General features: G+C 24.9%; 1 protein-coding gene across 1 annotated transcript; it reads right to left on the bottom strand.

The window, feature by feature from the left end:
- Positions 1-1,273: 1,273 nt before the first annotated feature.
- Positions 1,274-23,142, bottom strand: LOC145845747 (E3 ubiquitin-protein ligase AMFR-like). The gene is made up of 14 exons (XM_082952850.1): positions 22,902-23,142; positions 19,541-19,648; positions 18,654-18,796; positions 18,218-18,415; positions 17,921-18,096; positions 16,927-17,110; positions 12,363-12,483; positions 9,852-9,975; positions 8,579-8,649; positions 6,132-6,284; positions 3,395-3,483; positions 2,793-2,946; positions 2,314-2,400; positions 1,274-2,253 (listed from the first exon to the last, which is right to left on the bottom strand). Exons 1-14 carry the CDS (start codon positions 23,101-23,103, stop codon positions 1,925-1,927), a joined length of 2,139 nt encoding a protein of 712 aa, XP_082808976.1. The 5' UTR covers positions 23,104-23,142; the 3' UTR covers positions 1,274-1,924.
- Between the last annotated feature and the right edge of the window lie 1,423 nt (positions 23,143-24,565).

Below are 24,565 nucleotides of genomic sequence, written 5' to 3'. Positions count from 1 at the left end.
GTTTAACCTTTTAAACCAAACAGTATCTACTTATTTTTAATAAGAATACAACTTAAAATGAATTTTGCAAATTTCTACTACAAATTATTGTGTTGTATGTGCTGTGCATAAATCATTAGGAAATATTTTTTTCAAATTGAAACTTGTTGTTTAATTCTAAACCCACTCATTTTGATATTGTGGTGTTAAACATAACTTTAAAAGAATATTGAAACTAGAGATAAGTAAAATTCAAGTTGTTAAAGTTTTTTATCTTGCAACAAATATAAAAAAAACTCTATTTCATTGGATTAAAAACTTAATTCGAAATATAGACTGTGATCGATATAAATGAATAGAAAGATTAAACAAAATTGACAAGTGTAATTGTTTTATCTAAAAATTTGAAAAATCAACTTAATATATTATCTTATCATATATTACAGTGGTTGATTACATGGGTAATAACTGTCAATTTTGTACTACTAAGTCTAGCAATTAAGTATTAAGATTATCCGTGTAAATACTTGTTAAAAATAACATTTTCGATTTTAAAAGAAATGTTTGAAATAATGTTGCTAATTAAATACTTATATATTAACTAGCAGATTATTAGTTTTCGGAATAGTTTAAACCAATAACGAATTATGTCTGTTTATTAGCAGTGAACGATGTAATATGTTAGTTGAAGATGATTATATAGATTTTTAAGCACACATTAAATTTTACGAGCAAACTTTTATTTGGCTTTGTAACTTTGAATGACGAATGAAACAAATAATGTTGCAACAAATAACGTTGGTTATATATAGAACAATCCTTTACATAGTTATAAATTAAGTATTAAGAGTTATTTTAAGTATACAGTACTATATGAACTGTTTTAAGCTCAACTTAATAATTTTAACTTAATAATTCAACTTAATAATAAAATACAGAAAAAACAATTTATTGGAAAACATACATCCTAACATAGCAACAACTTTCAGCTTTTTTATTTATTAATTGCAAATGTGAGTAAAAACATACATAAGATAATTTAAACATTTTTAAGTATTTTTGACGATAAACTTCAAGCAACAAGCAAAATTCCAACAAAAGTAGATACAAATTCTGTAATTTAAAACAGTCCAAGTTTAATTTTAAAACATTTTAGACATTCGCATCAATTGCAAAAAATCAAACTGAAACATTGAGTACAAATGAGCTTAGAAAAATCGTTTCGAAAACAAATAACTTTTTAAAAAACAATAATAATTTTTAAAATATTAAGGAGGCCCTTAAAGATATAATTCATTTTAAGTAACTAAACTTAAAAAGCTGTATTTAAGAATAAAAACAGAAAATTTAGTTCACAGTTTTTACTTAAGTTTATAAGTTAAAACAGTTTGTATATTTTTCAATATACATTTATATCTAAAATTAGGTAAGCATAAGAAACAAAAGTAACACAATATTATATTGCTAGCTTTTTTGTGCTATTTTACTAATTAAATTCTTTAAAAGGATATTTATAGAACTAAATTACAATAACTATAAAGAAATAAAACGAGTAAAATAGTACTAATGATTGTAGTGTCATCATGTAAAAAAATTATGCAAGTTATTAGCATAGAAGTGCAGTCAGAAAACACAAGTACATAAGATAAATATAGTTATATAAACTAATATTTAGATAATGCTTAAAGTATGCTAAGTCAAAAATTAAATCGTACGTATATAAACACCTGTAGAACCTACATGTTGAATATAGCCTTAGTTTTTAAATGCTTGCTTAACGTTTACTTGACACCCTATCTACATACAGCTTTGAGAAACAAAACGACCAATACAGAAAAATATGTTGTACACAACGAAACAGTACATTTTTTAACGAAACAAACAAACACAGCCCATCACGGTTAAACTCCTCTCAGGGAATACCCAGCAACAAAACTATTTATTTCTAATCTAGCGATTCGTCGGAGCTGTTTTCCATCAGCCTGCTTCGGTCAGTCGACGACCCGTTCGTGTTGTAGGCGGCCAGGGGGAAGCTGACCTGGGTCCTCTGGGGCGCCCTGTCTCTCAAGTACCTCAGCCTGGCCGTCCTCACCTGTGCCTGACTGCGGAAGCGCGCCCCCTGCGGGTACTGCCTGACAACAGTTTCAGTCGGCTGAGGCGCGGTGTTTTCTGGTTTTGTGACGTCATCGCCTCTTTGTGACGTGTGCGAGTGACGAGATTGGGTTTCTCTGGGAGCGATCGACTGATCCTGTGGAGCAGCAGCTTCTGTGGATCCTGAGTTTTTTTTACAGTTTGATTATTTTTTTATTAATGTTTTTTTCATTTTTAACTAACCTTCACTATTCGTGGTGTTACTCTGAGCCGATCTTGCTTGTCTCAATCCTCTGTCTATCAAGTTCAACCCCCTTCTTTGCCTCAATCCTAAAGTTTTTAAAACACTGAATTAGTAATGAAAACATTATACTCAAATTTTATTTTTATTTTTAAGTAGTAATATATTATAAAAAGATAAACTAATTTGTTCTGCAATAACAAAACTTAAAGAGTAGACAAATTCAAGTTTAGGATTAGAATTTAAGGTGTAAGGTTTATACATTTTAAAAACAACTGAACATAAGTAGCACAACATAAACATTTAAACAGTTATTATAACTTATTTTATACAGTTCTTAAAAAAGTTGTTAGTTTAAAATGTTAAAAAAAAGCTTGTAGGTATAAAAAAAAAATTCTAGCTAAATATAAAATTTTTAAACCGTTGCAAAATATACGATAATTATTTGAGATGTGTTTAATTATATATTGCATTTTTTTACTTTGTTGAAAGCTCATTAGACTTCTCAGAGGTTGTCTGTTGAACGCTTGTCTGTTGCTCGGCTGGGAGTTTATTCGATTTTCCAATATATTTTCAGTGGTCATCTCAACTGAGCGAGTCATCATAAGATCATTTCTTATAAGTTGTGGTTGTATCTAAAAAAACGTTATTGCTTAAAATTTATTTATTTATTTAAACAGAGTTGTATAAATAACTACTAAATAGAATTGTATATAACTACCAAAACCAGCATTTAATTTTAGTTTAACTATTTAGTCTAATTGATATCTTCTTACAAAAGTGTAACACGTAACGCAATAAATGTATATCTATCAACAAATTAGTATGGGGATAAGTTGATTAAAGAACACCATAAAAGTTTTATTATGATATTAAACTAATAAAAATTATCATTTGTTTTTATTTTTTAATTAGTTATATGAAGGAATTAAAGAGTGTTTTAAAACAATTTGGCTATTTAAACTTAAGGATCTATTTTGTGCCTAAAAAAAATGTCTTATTTTTTCGTTTCCAAAATTAAAACTGGCATATAATTTATGCCTCACTATATGCTTATAGAAATTTAGACAATTTGAAACTAACATGTGGAAATATATCATGGACTTCTCGTACCATATTTTCAAGTTCAGTGTTGGTATTTGTTGTTGTAGTGCTTATACGAGCTGTTACGTCTGTTAAAGCATAATGTGTATGTTAAATATATAGCAGTATGTTAAACTGTGGGCAGTTACGTCTTCTTGTATATACTAAATTAGTTAATAATAATCACATTTCTTAATACTTAATAGTTTAAGTTTGACCATTTTATCAATAATAAACAACAATAGAAGTGTTACACTACATTATATGTTTCTTTATTTTAGTTATTAAAATATTAACATCTTTTGTACTTTTTATGTACCTTTATTCCTGTTATATTGTAATAATTATTATTGCTAAATTTAGTACACACTACAACTTTTTATTAAAGATAAACCAAACACAAGATTAATTTAATAGTATATTCATAATTATAAATTACTAAGTTATAATATGATACGATATTAAAATACTCATTGGTGAAAATTATAAAGTTTAAATTTACTTATAGACACACTTAAAACTATTATTTGAAAGTACTTAAAATACGTAAGAAAAAGCAGGTGTTTCTAGTTTGAAGGTTAACAAACTTAATCAACAATAAAAAGTAGTTTTAAACATATTTGCGGTGCTTTAATGAATTCAACTGACGTGTTCATAAATTCTTTTGTGTTTTAAATAAAGGAGGATATATGAATTAAAAGAGATATTAAACAGGTTATCTTTAGTATTGTAATTTGATAAAACAAGTACTAAACATAACTGAAATAAATGAAGTCAATCAAATATCAACGACTTATAGGGCATTGTTTATACGAGCGTGAACTTGGCTGGAATAGAATTTTTTGCAATTTTTTTTCTAATCAAACTTTAAAACCAATTATTTCCAATTTTTAAAATGTTAACTAGGAACTTTTTTTATTCCGAAGAACGTTCTTTTGCTTAGCTTTTCACGACAACTTTCATCGAATTGGGGTTTTACTTTTGTAGTGGCGCCCCTTTAAAAATTTAATGTATTTTTTTTTCACTTTACAACGTTTTTCTTAAATTTTTTTTGTTTAATTGTTTTATTAATAACATACTTAATAAATTGAGTTTTAAGACGTTATTAATCTTTTTTTATAACATATTCTTAAATAATATTTTCAGAAAAGTTCCAAATTTGCAGGGTTTTGGTTTTTTTTTACATGGTTTTATAGCAAAAATAAACTATTTTTTTGAAAAGTTTTATTTTAAACAATCTTATATAATTAAGTTTTATAACGTTGTTATATTTTTTCCCAACTTGCTATTATTTTTTAAATATATGACCTATACAAGTTTTACCTAAATTTTTTGTTTACGTAATTTGAGGGATTTCTTGATCAAATGCTAAGAATTTAGGTAAAACTTAAACGGGTCATATATTTAAAAAACAATAATAAGTAGGGAAAAAATGTAATAACGTTATAAAACTTAGTTATATAAGTCTGTTAAAAATAAAACTTGCTAAAAAAAAAATTTACTTTTGCTATAAAATCATGTAAAAAAAACCAAAACCGTGCAAATTTGGAACTTTTCTGAAAATATTATTTAAGCATATGTTATAAGAAAAAAACTGAAAAAAAAATTAATAACGTCTTAAAACTCAATTTAATAAGTATGTTGATAATAAAAAAATTTGAAAAAAACATTTCAAAGTGAAAAATGCAAAAAAATACATTAAATTTTTAAAGGGGTCCCACGACAAAAGTAAAACCCCAATTCGATGAAAATTATTGTGAAAATCTAAGCAAAAGAACGTTCTTTAGAATAACAAAAAAAAAAAGTTCCAAGTTAGCACTAAACAAATTCGAAATATTTGGTTTTAAAGTTTGATTTTAAAAAAAAATGCAAAAATTTCTATTCCAGCCAAGTTCACGCTCGTATTATTTATTGGAAATATTTTGTAGTTGTTACATTAAAAAATGCTTTTTTTTAGATTAAAACTTGTAATAGGTGTTAAATTTTATTATCATTAGCTAACTTTAATACAAATATAAAAATAATAACTATCATACTAAAGTGTTTTGAACTTGAATACAGTAAGCTGAAAAAGTAAATACAAAGCATTTTCGTGGCATTACGTAAACTTTATAAAATGTTGTATCAGCCTTTAAGCTTTGTTTAATAAGTTTATCATTGAACTTGTTCTAGTTTCTTGTAACACTTTATAGCTTACTGTTCATGCTATTGGTTTGTGCTATTTATTTTTAAAAGATTAAATACAGTAGTTTTGAAAACATATGTTCAATATTTAGGCAACAGCTGTTCCAAAGGCTTTATAAAAGAGTCTAAAAAAAAATCCAGCAATAATCATTAACTGGCAAAAAATTAATAAACTTCTCATACTAAAAAGGTATCTCAAAACATTTTTAATCAAAATCTAAATAAGCATTTATTGTAAACCTGTATAAACTTTTATATAGGCACTAAAAAAACGGCTGCTAAAATAAACAAAACAAGTATGCAGTAAAAACACGTGTTGAATTTGTTGAAAGTTTTATAAATATCAGAAACATTTAACATTTTGAAACATGAAACTTTTGAAGTTTATATAATAACTAAATAACATTTGCGTATGTTAAAACAAAATAAAGTATTTCGACATTACAACTACAAATTTATAATTTTAAAACTGGTTTACAAAATTAATTAAAAAAGTTTTCTTAATAGTTTTAAAACTTATCATACAAAAATATTTATTTGAAAATGTTCTGACCTGCTCTGTCCCTGGTGCCAGTAGTTGAATGTTGAACGTGAACGTAGAAGCTGGGCAACCATGACGCGAACCTGCTACCGTCGAAATGCCACTGGTGATTGGTGTGACGCTCCATCATCAGCGAATCAGAGTTCTCCGTTGTTGTGTCGTCGTCTGTTATGTGATGTCATAATAAAATGTAGGAACGTGTGAATTGATATTATCAATTTTTATTGTGTTTGAAACTTTTATCACCAACTTTATATTATAAAAGTTTTTTGTGAAAAGTGTGTATAAAACTTTTTTGTAAAATTTACATGACAATACATTTTTCATTTGTTTTACTGCGAAAAAATTATATATATTATTCTTAAGTACTGTTCAGCTATAGATGATACTTTTGAAGAAAAATAAAATACTATTGTTTAAATTGATTAGAAGTTTTAAATATTATTTTGCGACATGACCTTTATAAAATTTTATTACTAATGTCATGCGAGCTTGTACATTGTTAAACCAGACATTCAAAAAAATATTACTAAAAACTTTTTAAAACTTTTAGCATCAATAAAACTAAACTTTTATATAACAATTTATAAACTTACTAATTAAAAACAAAAAAAAATAAATTTTAAAAATATTTATTTTAATATACACTAAATCTTAGTATTAACACTAATATATACTAGTATTTTTAAGTCTTAGGTTTATAAGTCAAAAAAAAAGAATAAAAATCCTTAGAAATGAATCATATGTGGTAGTATTCTAGTTGATAGGATAAAACCAAAAATACATTTAAAAAATTGTTCTTAAAATTTTTTTACAATACCAAAAGTTAAAATAGGTATATACAATTGTTTTTATGTTAATATGTACGTTTGATACTAAATGTAACAACGAAAAAATAACTTCTCAACATTTGAGGGTTATTACTTTTTTTATAATTTTGTAATATCAGTATAAAAACAAAAGTATATCAAAAAAAAATTAATATTTTCTTTTTTAGCAAAACTTAATTGATAATGAAATCTTAAGTAAACTTTAGAACTTAATAAAATTTAAACAAGATAAACTATAGACTGAACCATTTTTTGTGTAAGAGAAGTTTTAATGTTTACCTGTAATTTATCTTTATACACTTGTTTCTTTAAGACAATTTCTATCAAATTATTTCTAACATTTTAGACATTAGCAAACTTGTATATGATTTAAAATTTAAACAAAAAGTACTAAATTTTCAAGTGTTTAATTTACACTAGTACTTTAAAACAATGAAGTTTATGGTAACTATAAAAAAAAGTATTAAAATACTAATTATTCAATTAAAAGTTTTATCTACTCTTTTATTATTTTAAGTAAAATTACTAAACTACATTTATTTACATTGCAAGTTAAAAGGAAACAATTTTTTAACGTACACGTGTATTGATAAAAACTTATAAAAGATAATTTATGATTGAACTGTACCTTAAATTACTTCAAGTTTTGAAACTAATTGATTGTTTAATTTATATAAGTTTTTAATTGAAATAAATAAATTATGTAATAACTACAAGTAGCCTTGAACATGGATAATGTAAATATAAACATTATACAATACTTAACGTAATAATTATTATACAACGATAACGTAAACAAAAACCAAATAAAAACTAAAATTTGCCCTAATAAATGATAAAGTAAACAAAAAGAAGTATTTTAAAACATATCAATTTTAACGTAGACCTTTATTTTTCTTAATATTTAATTTACAATTCCAGTTAAACAGCAGTCATGTGATTTATTTATCCAATATAACAAAACAGTTCAAAAAGGGGTATATTGTTCAAAATATAATTGGAAACATTTCACAAACTAAAAACAATTATGTTAATATTTATTTTTTGGTATTATTTGCTTGCAACTTATTTTGAAAAAGTCTTTTTGACTAAACAAACATTGACGTAGTATGTAATTTGCATATACTTTTAAGAGCTCAATTATTGCAACTTTTTTTAATGTGTTATATACTTTGTACTATCTTTTGTTTTCGCCAAATAAAGTACAAATAAGTTTATGTTTTGAAATATTTACTTATCCGCTGTCAGCTTTTTATATAAGTCTTTGTTTATTAACAACAATTTTGGTGGACTATTTAATTTTAGGTTTTAATTTTTTCAGTCATAAGAGTACACCAAATAAGCAAACAAAACTTCGTTTTAATTGCAGTTCAATAGTTGTAAATACAAATAAGTTTATGTTTTGAAACATTTAATCATCTGCTTCCATTTTCTCATATAACTCTTTGTTTATAAACAACAATTTTGGTGAACTTTTTAACTTTAGGTTTCACTTTTTTCAGTCATAAGAGTACACCAAATAAGCAAACAAAACTTCGTTAAATTGCAGTTCAATAGTTGTAAATATAAACATTAAACTAAACGGGTCGTTTACTTAAATTTAGATAATAATAGTTGAAAAAAAATCACCTGCAATTTCGTTAACACTACCGATATTTTGACTGCTTGGTCGGTTGGATTTTTGGATGTCAAGTTGTTTTCTGTTTGGTTTGTACAAAACAAGCAATAAAAATGTAACTAAAAAAAAGTAAACTTATATTTGATAAGTTGTTATTGCTAAATTTTTTGTAGACTTGTTCTGAAAGTAAATAAAAAAACTTATGAATATTCATTCTGAATAATTATTTCACAAATTAATACAAAACAAACACCTTTAACTTAAGTGAATAGGAGGGTTACATACTTTTTTTACTAAATTTAATTGAATCTTATATTAAAGCTAAAAGTATAGACTATAAATCAGTTTTTATAGAAAATAAAACTTTAATTAGTTTTTGAGATATGAGTTTTTTTGTAGAAAAAATTCTATTCAAACATATGGACCGCAATTTGTTCATTGTCAATTTTACGGAAATTTAAAAATTCAATTAAAATCTATCTTCTCATTCAATTTTAAAGCTAGAGACCTCAATTTTTCAGGATACGTTCCTTTTATGATTTAAAAGACTTGAATGTTGCGATTTTATTTTTTAAATCTAAAAAAAATCCTGCATTTAATCAATTTAAATACCAGTGATGAACTTTCTGTAAAAGTTTGAAGAAGATTGCTTAAAAAATGAAGGAGAAGATAGATTTTTAGTTAAATAGTGTTTTTTAGCGTTTTTGGTTTTCACCTTCCATTGGGAACCTATTGAGCACATTAACTTTGACAGCTTACATCTCAAAAGTTATTTTGAACTATTCTAAGCAGTTAAAAATGTTTGATAGCTCAAATAAAACTCTACAAAATAAGATCAATTTGTTAAAAACGAGGTGAACCTTCCTATACTCAATATACTAAAACAAATAAATTTATACAATTATTTTCAGTGTGTTTACAATTGCTATTGTAATATTAATAAATGTTTACTGACTTGTACTAGTAAAATAAAATAGTTATAGTAGTTGAATATTTGCAAAAGAAAGATTTTAAACTATTCAAAATCTTAAACTTAATCCTTCACTTAAATTTTAATCCTTAAAGTTTAAATTAAAACCTTCCCTCGAAGAATGTCAACTTCCGAACTAGCAAATAGGAAAATTTATACTACATTAATATTAGTTTGTACTACAACTAACTTGTTTGTGAATACAGTTTATACTACTATAGTATATGCAAATGAAAGACTTTACAACTCAATCTAGTTGAAGTCATAAAACTTTGTTTTCAATCAAAACTCTTAACGAGTTTCAACTTACAAACCTGCAAGTAGGACACGAGGTGTCTTGTTCGAGCCAGCTTCTCAGGCAAGGTGAATGGAAAAGATGGCCACACGGAAGCCTCCTTGCTGACTCCATTGTCTCCCAACATATCGCACAATGGTCCTCTGTTGTCAATTAGTAATAAATTAGCGTATGTTATCATAGTTATGTGGCTATTTTAAAATATTTTAAGTTTTAGAAAATTTTAAAAAGCTGAGTTCATCAGTGTTATTTACATGAAAATTTTCTGTAAACATTAAACTAATTTAAGATCAAAAAATAACAATTTATTTTTTGAAATAAAATAAACAAACTAGCATGTATTCAAATGACCTAGCAATGTTAAACAAACATAAACCCAAATTTTAAAGGTTATGAACTTAAACAAGTTGATAATAACTTAAACTAAGTAAATAAAAACTTTAATTAAATAATAAGAGACATGAAAAAGATAGTAATATACTAAAAATTGAAAACAAAATTGTCGTGTATAGGAGTTTATTCTATCAACACAGGACATTTTTAAGAATTATTAGTTATTCAAGTAAAAACTATCACAACATTCTGAATTTTCAATTAAGTTTTTTTTATTGAAATACTACTATTTTTTTAGTTAAATTACCATCATTTGTTTTCACTAGCTACTTTTATTTTGTTTAGGAGACTTTTTGTAAGATGTTAATCAATTCCATATTTTTTAATAAATTCCCTGTCCTGCCTAAGTATGTGACACTAAAAGCACACACAAACTTTTATATAACATTTTTGTTTATTAAAAGCTATTGGTTTGTTTAAAATATGTTTTTTATCGAATTCTTTCTTAAAGTTAATATAGGCTGGCTGTTCAACTAGCTATTGGGTAGCTTTGAATACTTAACATACTTTTTGAATCATTTTTTTGTTTCAATATTTTTTTTGTTTTAGGAATTGTAAACTTTATAAAAATCAAATGGATACTCAATTGTGCTGAAATTACTTTAATACTCAAAATTTCGTCTTATTAAAGTATTCTAAACTAATTTCTATAGCTTTTATGCAAGTCAGCTAAATAAATTTACTTTTGGTAGAACAAGACTAAACAAATTGTAAAGAAAATAAACAAACTTTTTTGAGTAATTGCTAGTGAAAAAAAAGAAGGTTATATTTGTGAGCTAGTACATTTAAGAACATCAATACTTAGTTTAATATTTACAGTTGCACAAAAATTAAACTGATGAGCTGTGGTGAAAAGCGCTAAGGTTTTTTTCAATATTGTTTAGTAATAGTTTAGTCATGAGTAAATATTTTTTTTTTTAATTATCGCCTGATGTGCAGTAGGAACAATTTAGTTAGTAAGTTGTTCTTAAACAAATACAATGTAGTATTCAGTGATGAACGAAATATGTGCAGCTTACTATGAAATTACTATGAAAAAGTGTAAGATAAAAGCATCTATAAATTGAAACACTTTTGAACTTATTTAGCTAAATGTAGATTAAAGTGATATTTGCCAAAACAAGGTTATAACAAACTGTTAAAATTATCTATAAATATTTTAGACCTTAGACTTTTCAGCAAATTTTAAAACAATAATTTTTAAATACTTCAACAAAAGATATATCATAAAAGTAATGTATTAAAATAGATTTGAAATAGTTATCAGTTTTAAAATGTGAAAATAAGTACATACAAGTAAGAAAACTAAAATAATGAAATTTACATTATCAACATTAATAAAACATTTTATGATATGTAAGTACCAAAAGATTTTTATTAAACTTAAATTATTTTTACATATAATGTAATGAGTTAGCTCAAGTAATATAGAGTTTGAAACAAGATAAACTATAAACATTTATTCAATTCCTAAATTATTTATAGCGTTGTCGCTGTAGTTGAGTATGACAAGGTTTTGAATTTTTTATCACAAAATAATTACACATTTTTCTACAGTTTCTGTTGAACAGTAAATTGCGCAGTAACACGCCATGCTGAAATTTTCGCTGATTATTCGACGATTTTAAAATAGAAAATCAATATTTACTAGAATGAATCATAAAGTTATAACATAGCTTAACTTCTTTTATACTTGATGCTTAATTTTGTTATTTAAAATTAAACGTTGTGAAAGCTTTAGATTATATGAATACGATCAGCTGACAATTCAAATACCGACAATTCAAATTCTTAAAAAGAATTCTAACGCCTCAGTTCAAAAAGTAGTAAATATTTGAAAAAATAAAAAAGCATCCATAGGTCTAATTAGTAAAATTGAAGTTTTTAAAAAATATATACAATAGGAATTTCTTCAAATACTAAAAGTTACTATATTTTAAAACGTAAATTAAGCAAGTCTCAGAAATTATTTAAAAATTTTCAAAATATATTTCGTGCACCCAATAAATACTGATTACACCATAAAATATTATTTATTCATAAAATATCAAACATTTGTTCATAGTTACATATTTTCTAGAATTATTTTTTTTTAATTTATATAATCCACGTAAAAAAATCTAATAAAATATCAAACCATTTTCCAGTATCTGTTGCTGGGTAGCTTCAGGAAATTGAGCTTCCATATTGGCCACTACTCTTCTGTAGTTCTTGTGCTTTTTAAACCTCTTTTGAATTTCAACAAATATGTACCTCAGCTGTGAAAAAAAATTGATTTACAAAACTTACACTCAGACATGACACTTTATTTACACAGTACAAAAATAAATTTGTTTCAATAAAACAAATAATCTAACATTTGTCAAAAAAATGGTAAATATATGTCAAACCGTTACATTTTAAACTAAAACATATTTAACTTTTTATTAGATAAAGTAATTTAAATTTCATGAAATAAATGGCTTTTTCTTTAAGAAGTTCATGTAAAAGTCTAAAAAAATTACTTTGTACAAAAATTTAAAAAAGATTCATTATTTGTTTTTAAATCTCTCAATAAAAACAACTATATATTTTTTATTAATTTTTAATTACTTTTTTTTTTAATACGTACACACCAGCAAAAAGTAAAAAAAACTGTATTGTCAATTTACGTTTATAAAGCTACCCCTATTTTATCTAGCTAGAATGAAAAACTTTAAATACATATATCTCATAATTAGCTATAAATTTGAGTCTGGAAACTAAGAGCAAAACCTACAAATTAAGCACATTTGTAAGCTTTTATGTTATGCGGAACCAACTTAAAACTCAACTCACGAACATTGAAGTTCATAAAGACTTATACAGAACTAAACAATTTTTTTGCTTCTTTAAGAATTGCTATGTAAATACAGCACAATTTAAATCGAAACGTAAATATTAATAATTTACTTTAAACCTTTATAGCAGTTATTAAAAAATAAATTTTTCAAAATTAAGAAACTAACTATTTAAATATTAAACTTATAAAAATTATGGAGAATATTTTAAACTTTGTAGTTTGATGTATCTCAGCTTTAGAAACTATTTACAAACTTTTATGATGCTACCATAATAACAATTTTTTTTTAATTTAACAAAATTTTGAAAACACAAAGAAACTTCACTTGTCTAATATTTAATCGTTGCAATATTATCAACTCATCATATCAAGAAACACTAACTAAACTTGACTTAAATTCTCTGGAGTATAGAAGATGGGAGTTTGATTTAAGTACTCTTTTTACACATAATATATGATTTTTATTTTTTTTCAAAAGAACTATGTTTTAAGAGGAAACAATAATAAAATAAAAACAAACATAATTTTACAAATAGCCAATAGCAAAACTATTTTTCCACAGAACAATGATTTTGTGGAATAAGTTACCACATGATGTAGTTTAGTGCGAGACAGTAGAGAACTTTCGATGAGAACTTTAAAAAATTTCCCAGTTAAGTTTGATAAATACCGCCTATACTCAAAAAAAATTCCAAAATATTTACTACTTAAGGTTACAAACTACTAAAAAAAAATTTCTACGCCTCCCCCCTAAAAATATTTAAACGTTTTGTCAATAGTTCTGTGTTTTCTTGTATATGTTAAACAAATTTACGATATTTGTTGAGATAAATGTTTATAAGTCTAACACTTTATGAAAGTATTAAAGGGGAGTTAAAGAATAGTTTAAGAAAATACATCATTCTTTACAGTATAAAAACAACGTTCATAAAATTTTTATTAATTTTAGTCATATAAATTTAAAATATTTAGATTTTTATTATTTAATAAAAATATTACGGCTGATATTAATTATTTGTTATATACTAAATCATAAATATTACAAATTACTTTCAAATAAGTTTTTGCATTTCTTAAGTTTCTAACTTTTGAAATAAATTTATATATGAAAAATTTCCCAAAACAATAATAGATCAGCTTGAAATTTAGACTAAATTTTTTTAATATTGTTAACAAAAAATTAAAGTTTATACTTAAGCAGTTTGATAAATTATATAAAACAATGTAAATAATCTACTATCAAAACTTACACTAAATAACAGCTTTTTTTTTGTAAATAGTAAAAGATCTTTATAAAATAAACGTATAAAAAATGTTTTAGAAAATTTTTCACTAAAGTTTTCTTATATTTAGCTTGTTCGTAGTTTTTAAAATTAGTATAGTTTTTTAACACGAGAATTTTGTATGCTTTATTTTATCGACTAACAACATTTTCAGTGTGAAACTAATTATACGGCTCTATAAAGCTTACAAAATAATATTCATGCAAAGGAGAAAATAACAGATGGTAGGGATTATGTAAAGTTGTAATATGGAAATGATACAATGGTCAATATTTAAAAAATTACAAATAACAAATACACTAACTGTTATCAAGATTTATTACGCAAGTTCGAAAACGTTTATTTATGAGAATGTGAAAAAGATTTCAAGCCTGTGTTTAATAAAACTACTAACAAAACAATGCATGATAGTAAATTTTTAGTAAAAATTACTAATTATAAATTTATTAAAATACTTTTAAATAACTTAACTTTTAACAAATATAACTAACAAAAATAAATTTTTAATTATGAAATTTAAAAAAACATAAATTATTAAGATTATTAAACTTTTTTCTTTTTAAAGCTTTTACTTTGTTCGTTTTATTTGCTGTGTATCTGATTATTTTTTTAAAGTTTAAGTACTTTATATTAAATCACAAAAATGTTATTATAATCTAGCTTCAATCAATTTTCCCAATAATTTAACTAATAAACTATTTTATTTTGTAAACAATTAATTATTTTAAGCATTTCTACCTCAACTTTTACCAAGTTATTCATCATAGTGTCTTTATTAAACGTATCTAATATCAGACATGGCTACTTTTTTGACATACTAAAAGTTAAATATTTTTTTAATAAAGCTTGACACAATTTCTATCATCCAACTTCAGCAATTTTTTTAACTTTTAAGTTTTCAGGTTTTCAAGTCTACAAAGAACAAAAGAAAAACGAAATACTTTAAAATTGTTTTATTGTCAAAACTATTATCCTTAAGACACTGCTTAGCTAAATTCATTAGTATAGAGCAAATTTGAGACATTACATAAGATACCATTTTTGTTAAGGCCATAGGGGGGGTAGGCCATGTTTTTTACAAGTTGATCTTATTTTATAGAGTTTTTACTAAGCTTCAAGTTGCTTTTTACCGTTTTTAAAAATTCGAACTAGTTTTTGAGATATGACCGGCCAAAGTCGGGCCGCATAACAGGTTCCTTATGGGGAAGGAAAAACTAAAACGGCGAAAAAAGACTAATGCATTCAAAATCTATCTCCTCCTTCATTTTTTAAGCAATCTTCTTTAAACTTTTACAGTCTATTCTTTATACAATAACAAAAAAACGTTATTTGTGACTTTAAAAAATTTCAAGTAAAAATAACTTTTTTTTGAAAAAAAAAAAAAATTTTTGATAAAAAATCACTTTTTTTTTTTTTTTTGTCATAAAATTTTTATTTTCTAAAATTATTAAAATTCACAAATAACGTTTTTTTCTCATAATGTAAGGAACATTTCCTAAAAATTTGAAGAAGATTGCTTGAAAAATGAAGGAGAAGATAGATTTTAAAGCCCGTTTTTAAAAGCTCGAGAAAAACGGCTTTAAAGTTACCCTTTATATACCCTTTATAAAGACAACCCTTTATATAACCGGTCATAAAAAAAAAGTTACTTAATATTTTTAAAATCTAAAAAAAGCATCTGAAAGATTATGAAATTTACTATAATATAAGTCTATATGTTATTTTTGGTCAAAAAATGGCTTCTACCCCCCCTATGGCCTTAATTTAAGTTTCTAACATTATCTTAAACTTAAACTAAACTGTTTTTTACAGCAGAAAACAACCTTTTTTTAGATATTATTTAGTATTAATAACATACATAAATACATTAAGGGCATTAAGGGGGGCTGACATTTTTTTTACTAATAATAACATTGGATCTTATATGAAAGCTTGAAGTACAAACTACGAGCCAGTTTTTATAGAATAAAAAAATTTTATTTAACTTTTCAGATATTGTAAATTTTTTCTAAGTTTCCGATACAAACGTATGGACCGCAAATTTTTCGGATTCAATTTTCTCAGAATACTAAAAAATCACTAAAAATCTATCTTCTCCTTCATTTTTTGAGCTAGAGATCTCAAACTTTCAGAAAACGTTCCTTTTATAGTTTAAAAGACTTAGAATGTTACGATTTTTAAAATTTAAAAATTAAAAAAAAAAAATTATTAAAAAAAATTAATTAAAAAAATCCTGCACTCAATCTTTTTAAAATTTAATAATAGACTTTCTGTAAAAATTTAAAGAAGATTGATTGAAAAATGAAGGAGGAGATAGATTTATAGTGAAATGGTCTTTTTTTGCGTTTTTAGTTTGCGCCTTCCATTAGGAACCTATTAAAGTCACTGACTTTGATCGCTCATATCTCAAAAATTACTTCGATTTTTTTCAAGTGGTTTAAAATGTCTGATAGCTCAGATAAAACTCTATAAAATAAGAATAACTTGTAAAAGTCAAGGTGGACCCCCCCCCCACCCTATGTCCTGAAAATACTTGAAAAACACTTATACAACAAAGTTTTAAAACTGTACATTTACAACATAGAGACTAAGACAACCTGCATACAGATGACAAGACTGGCCATGGAAAGCCACACACTGTTGGAAAGCAGCATATGGACATGGTGGAGCAACTTCACCACAAGGTTGGACACTTCCATCACCAGGTCTACGTGGTACAAGATCGTCGCCTTCTGCTCCCACAGCTCTTCCTGCTGGATGTCTTTGAGATGAATGCCGTATCTGTGCAGAGATTTGTTGTTTAATAGCACAACTTTGGTATTAATATTTATTAATGAGATTTTCATATACTTTGGTGCCTTTCGACTATAACAACAAGCTATCATTTTTATGATTTATATAGACGGTATATTTTAAGTTTTTAAACAGTTTATTAGTTTGATGTTTAAGAAGCTTTTATTTCACTACTTCATAAAACAAAAAAACAAACAAGTTATAAAAAAAAGTTTTTGTTTTGAAAATTTTATTTTATAAACCAATCCTATAAATAGATACTTTCTAATGTTAAGCATGGGTACTTAACATTTGAAAAATAACCTTAATACTTGACAAACTTAATAGTAAAAAATAAATTATTTTCTAAATAACAAAATAACAACTAAATATTTAAATAAACTTCCTCAAAGTAATAACTTCTTTTGTATTTTAGTTTATAAAGTGAGCACATCAGAACATTAAGTTAATTTTATTTTTATTGTTTGTCTGAAATAATATAATAATATTCATCTAACTAGCATATACATACAAAATTCTTGTTTGTTTTAAAAACTTATAATAAGAGTAACTAAGCTATAAACAAACCTTTATGGTAATGTTTCATATAATATTTTTTACAAACAGTTTTCTCAACTTTTTCTTAAATGATATAAATAAACCTTTTTCATAAGTAAAATACAAAATTTTTTAAGTTTCAGTTACAAACAGACAAACATTTCAACTTGTGTATTTACAAATTTTAGTAGATTTATCCTGAATATACATAAAATAATTGATTAATTATCAATGAAACATTTACAATTTCAATAGTAAAACCTTATGATAACGTGAGTAGTCTTGATAAAGATCATCACACACTCTGTCAGCATAAAAACAATTTCATGCAAATCCATTTCTTCTTTAGAAATCAAGTAAAACGGTGAACTTTGCATAACACACGAGACAGCCATCGCTATGCAAGAACAAAGTATAGTAAAGAGCAGTGCACAAACCTGAAACCATAAATCTATTTTAGCCTTAACTTCCTGTGAAAATTGAAATTTGAAAGATGTAAGTTCAGATTAAAAATTGTTATACTTTGTTTAATGTAAGGCATGAAATTAAATATATCACCTTGTAATGGTAAAACATGGGTGTATTTGGTGAAAATGACAGGAACTCAAAACGATCTCTGCATAGCTTGGTAAGAAGTAAAAGAAAAACTGTAGCAGCAAACCAAGTAACCCAAACTAATATTTCGCTAATGGTCTCCACATTCATTACACCAAAAATAAAAATGAACTTATAGAAGACAAAGTTCCAAAACTTTTCCTGTTTAATTGATACACTATAAACATTAAAACCTTTAAAGTTTTCAATTGTGTATGTAAGTTAGATAGTTCTAAAAATAACACTTAATCTATGAAAACTAAAAACAACTAGACTTTATCAATAAAATATAATTATTAAGTTTCAAAACTTAAGATAAAATTTCAGACATTGTAAAAAACTAAAGTTCTCACTTTATTTACACAGTTTAATTTAAAACAAGAAAACAAATAAAAGTTACTTTAAGATGTTGTCTTTCAATCATTCTCAGTTGGCCGAACACAATCCTTTGTATAAACTTCATCAGTAATGTTAGTATACAATAAACCATATTTAGAGTTGGGATCAGACAATAAGATTCATGCCAAAGTAAAAGTATGACACCTTAAACAAATTAAAAAAAAATCAAATATAATTTGGTAAACTACTCAACTTTAACTTTTAATAGCTCCTTATTGTATTTACTTTTTGTTGACAATATCTAAAATAATTTGATTTTTTTACTCAGAATTGCACAACTGTAATACTTTAAGGATAAAAACTTGGCTAACATGCTAGTTTTTATTAAATAATAAAACATTTTTATTTATCAAGATATCTATAAAATGTTTGCTAAAATTCGCATTATAGCTTTAACCAAGTTTAACAATCAGCCATATAATAAAAATAAGTTTAAACTTTAAAGCGTTTTTTATCTTACAGGTATACTTAAAGGAATCCTGTAAAAGCAAACCTAGTAATCTTATAACAGCTAAATGAATAATACAGACTAAGCTGGTTTTTAAGCAACTCAGACTACAGTGTACTTTAAAAAGTAACAAAAATGATATTACCCCTAAAACTTGACTGCAATATGTTATTATTTAAAAACTTAGTACATTAGCTTGTAGTTTTATGAACTATAGATTTTTAATTCTTGAAATTCAAAGTTATAAGATGCTTTAAATAATTATTTAATTACAAATAATTATAACATGAAGCATCTTAATATTTTATAAAACAACGTTTGTAAAAGAGTTATGGTAAAAAGATATCAAATAACTTATATTTATATTTTTTTTAATAATTACCTATAAGTAATTAAATAAAACGTATATTCATTTTTCACTACAAAAACTTATAAAATACCTGCTGTATGAGAGTATTTATCCTTTAAAATGTGTGCAGCCAGGACTGTTGTGTTGATTGAGTATTGCAGAGTTGTACTTTCTTCAATATCTTCTACATCTTCATACACTTTTTTGAATTAAAAAAATATTTAAACTTAATGGTAGAACATGATTAAGAATTTTTAAAATTTTAAAACATTTGGTATAGTAATATATTTTAATTGTATATATTGTTATAATATTATGTGGTAAAGAATCTAGAATTCATAGTTTAATAATATACGTATACATAAAATTTATTTATAAAAGTCAATTTTTAAAATACTAGAACATATGTTTATTAAAGCTAAATACTTTAATCATCAGTTAGTATGGTTTAAAATAAATAGCACTTTGCTAAACAATGATGCAAAAGTTATACAAAAAACAAAAAACATTATGACGTAATTATTAAATATTGTACAGTTAAACTATTAAGTGCAAAAATTAATCTTCCATCCGAATAAACAACTAAAATTTACAAAACTACAATTAAGTGATTATGAAATATTTTAAAATTTATTGTATTTTCATATGTCAACAAGACAATATAAATTCACTCCTCTTGTTTAAGCAACCTTCCTGTTTAAACACATACACAACGGCCGTTGTTTCTTTTAAGCACAGCCTACAAACAGGGTTATTAATATCTGCTGTTGGCTGTGCTCTTTTTATCACCTCCCAAGTTAGTCTAAAATCAATGTTTTTTTTTGCTTTGGGTCACAGACATACTTTGAAATCTCAGTCTCATTTTCATATACACCAGCTTTAAAAGATTTTTTAGGTTAGCATATTGGAATCTGAACTGAGTTGAGCATAAGCCAATGTCAAACTTTTTCTCAAAATCAGAGTTAACTGTTGCCTCGTAAATAATGTTCTCCGACTGGCAATTGCCCCCTTTCAAATCATATTTGCAGCCACCAGCACAATTACATTGATTCTGGATTAGATTACATTTATTTAATATCTTTTGATTGGGTAACTTGATCTTTGGTGTATATGAAAATGAAACTGAGCTTTAAAAGTATGTATGTGACCTAAAGCAAAAAAAAAAACATTGATTTTAGACTAACCTGGAAGGTGATAAAAAGAGCACAGCCTATAGCAGATAGTAATAACCCTGTTTGTAGGCTTTTTTTCAAACTATACTAGCTGATTATAAAAGCATTTAGCTTTATGAAATATGTTCTGGATTTTTTTAAATTCACTTTTCTAAATAGATAATTTAAAAGCCCTTCTATAGAGCTCAGTAGAATGTGTTTAAGTTTATTGAACCACATTATTTTCTACATATATGTATATAGACTGTTTTTAATTATCAGTTAGTACTGTTTGAAATAAATAGTACTTTTTTAACAACATACTTTTCTTAATAAATTATTTAAAAGTCCTTTAAGTGGGCTCTGTGAAAAGTATTTAAGTTTATTTAATCACACTATTTTCTATATATATATATATATACATATATACAAAATAATCTAATTTGATAAACTAATTCACCTTCTACAGAGCCAACTTGAAGAGCTTTAAAATAGTTTATTGCAAAAATTCGAATTTTCAATTCGAACTACAGCTAAGGATTAAAAATAATTTTATTGTTTTTATGAAACATATGTAGTGTACTTTTTCAATTCGAACATTCGCAATAAACTATATATACATCTACTCTTATGTAAATGCTGAAATATAAAGGCTCTCTACAAAGAATTGTAGGTGCCAGTATACATTAGTCCTTAAATTTTTTGCTTATTTTTATGTACATTTTGACTTATGTTCTAGCAGGGATCGGCAAACTGCGGCCCGCGGACCACATTAAAATTTTCATTCAATTAATTTTATATAATAATATTTTCTAAAACACAAAAACAAAATTTTAGTGTCATATTTAAAGGATATTCTATCGCCTATATTTTTTTTTGTTCAAAAAATTGTCTTAAAATATGTTTTTTAAGCACATAAAAAAGCGCTCCTTTTTGACCTGCCGACCCCTGTTCTAGGATATAATTACAATAAACAAACTGAAGATCTGTTCTGTTTAACAGAATAGTGAAACAACTGTATTTGAAAACTTAGTGTTTTATTAATATATATATATATATAGATACATGTACACTTCATGTACACTTTGATTATGTTTTAAAATATTATCTAAATAAACAAACTAAAGATCTGTTCTCTTTAATAGAATAGTGAAACAATTGTATTTGTAAAACTTTGTGTTTTATTAATATACATATATATATCTAGTAATATACTTGGTGCAAAAATACTCGGTACAAAAAAAGCCCACTTGTTAGATGGTAGATTGATTTTTTTACTGGATTTTTGTAATGCACAATATTCAGCATACTGTTTTTTGTTTTTTTTTTGTTTGTATATAACTTTTTGGTTTTTTGGTTTTTTTGTATATATATAATTTATTGGAAAACTAAGATTTTAAAAATACTGGCACATATGTTTCATAAGACTAGACGCCTTAATCATCAGCCAGTTAAATTTAAAATATAAAGCACTTTACTAAACATAGATGCAAAAGTTATACAAAAAAAAAACAAAAACAGTATGACGTAATATTGTGCATTACAAAAATTCAGTACAAAAATTGATCTACCATCTAACAAGTGGGCTTTTTTTGCACCAGTATTTTTGCACCGAGTGTTTTTGCACCAAATATTTGTATTGTGAACTGTATTACGTCATACTGTTTTTGGATTTTTTTGTGCATAATTTTTGCATCTATGTTCAGTATAACGATTTTTATTTTAAGCTGAACTGGCTGATGATTAAAGCTTTATGAAACATTAAGGCTTTATGAAACATATGTACCAGTATTTTTAAAATTGTACTTTTCCAATAAATTATTTAAAAGCCCTTCAAGTGGGCTTAGTAGAAGGTGTTCAAGTTATATAATAACCTTAATATATATACAAAATAAGGTTACTATTCAAACTTGAACACCTTCTACAGAGCCCACTTGAAGTGCTTTTAAATTATTTATTGGAAAAGTACAATTTTAAAAATACTGGTACATATGTTTCATAAAGCTTTAATCATCCAGCCAGTTCAATTTAAAATAAAAATCTCTTTACTGAACATAGATGCAAAGTTATGCAAAAAAACAAAAAACAGTATGACGTAATATAGTGCACAATACAAATATTTGGTGCAAAAATTGATCTTCTATCTAACCAAAATTTTCTTAGTATGTATGTAGAAAATAAGGTGATTGTTTAAACTTAATCACTTTCTACAGAGCCCACTTGAAGGGCTTTTAAATTATTTATTAGTAAAATATACAAATATAATCTTGATTATCAAAATAAGTGTAAAGTATTACTAACCTATCTTATTGTAAATCTCTGCTTCAAATATCAAAGGTTGATCTTCATTGGATTTATTAATATGATCAAGCACAGCACTTTTTTCATTTATCAACGTGTTGTGCGAATACAGTAGGGCAATAAAGAAGGAGGTTAGACTTACTATTGTGTACAAGGACACACTTGGAGCAGGTAAGCTGCTAAAAAGTAGACGAAGAGGCATAGCTTCTAAAACACAAACTTTATTCTAATACTTATCTAATATATATTCTTCATTTAAATTCATAATTAGTATAGCAAATAATTTTTGAAAGGTAATAATTTATTTAAATTTTTTTCTAAAACATTTAAAATAAAAAATGTTAAATTTTAGCGTTTTTAATGAAAACTGTTTTTCTTTAAAAATATTTAGAAATATTTCTAAGAGTCTTTCAGCTTTTACATGTACCCACTACAAAAACAAAAAAAATAAAACAAGCAAAATTGTAATTTAACGTTTTAAGTTTTACATACTTTTATTTTTAAGCCAATTTATTAAAAATAAATAATAATAATAATAGTAATAATAATAATAAACTTTTTTTTTTATTTTAGTAGAGTTTTATAAAGTTTTTATCATTATTATTATTATTTTACTAATTATCTGAAACAAACTTACAAATCTCTATCAGTCTATAATTATAAAACTAATTTTGTCAAACAAAAAACTTTAATAAATTGTACATTTTTTAGAAGAAAGTTTTGATGAAAAAAAAATCATTCAGAATGATTTTTTTTTAATATTGCTTTTTCTTTACCATCCAAAAACTAATTGTATTCTATTATTAAAAATCTTTAATTTCATTATTATTTTATCAATTTCTCAAAACTGAAAACCCCTTAGTATGAATAGGCATATGAAACTTTTATAAACTCAGTTTTATTAAGAACAAATTTTTTACCTTTTTGTTTTGAAAACTTGTGTCTAATGAATTTCTATCATGCTTAAAGCTGGTTTTAAACATTTAGGGATAAAATCATTCATTTAATAAAATACATAACAAATAGAGAAAAAAAAAACTTTGTTTGATATTTTGGTTTAATTTTGGTGAATTTTAATTAAAAATATCTAGCCCACATACTCTTGGTTGTAAAGTGTCTTTTGGAAGTATACTCACGCTAAAACATTAATTTGGTATAATCTATTTGTTGTATTATGGAAATACGTGAATACAGATTTAAACTTCTTAGGCTTACATAATGATAAGTAAGATAATTAATATAGTTAAAACAGCTATTTTGTGACTTGCAAACATCTATATTAGATTAAAAAACACTTTTGATTTATTTGGTCAAGCTTGATAGAATTTTTAAGGAATAAATTTAACTTTGTATGAATAACACACAGTTTCTTAAACCTCTTTACACCTTACAAAAAACAGCAAAGATTACAGGAGCCACAACCTCAAGCTTTATGCTTCACAATATATAAATTTTACTTAAGGTTGAATCAAGGTAATAAAAACATTTTTTTAGTTAAATAAATATCACAGAACTAAAATTTCCAATATTATGATAAACATTTTACAAATGATCTAAGCAATTGAGTCTGAATTACTGTTTATTATTTTGAAAATTTTTCTAGGTTTACTGAATTTCTGCTAGGTATTTTAAAGTACAAGTTTTCTTGTCTTGTTATAGCAAAT

The sequence above is a fragment of the Thalia democratica genome, chromosome 1 (genome assembly GCF_965202585.1).
Source record: "Thalia democratica chromosome 1, ktThaDemo2.hap1.1, whole genome shotgun sequence".
Taxonomy (NCBI): Eukaryota; Metazoa; Chordata; class Thaliacea; order Salpida; family Salpidae; genus Thalia; species Thalia democratica.
This window is presented reverse-complemented; position numbering and strand designations above follow the sequence as displayed.

Bases quoted from the DNA above. Each gene is read 5' to 3' on its own strand.
- LOC145845747 (XM_082952850.1), bottom strand. From the start codon at position 23,103: ATGCCTCTTCGTCTACTTTTTAGCAGCTTACCTGCTCCAAGTGTGTCC. The intron at 6,285-8,578 runs GTGATTTTTTTT...ATCACATAACAG, and splicing joins TAGTGTTAACGAAATTGCAG to ACGACGACACAACAACGGAG. The intron at 2,401-2,792 runs GTAAAAAAATGC...TAAAAACTTTAG, and splicing joins TCTAATGAGCTTTCAACAAA to GATTGAGGCAAAGAAGGGGG.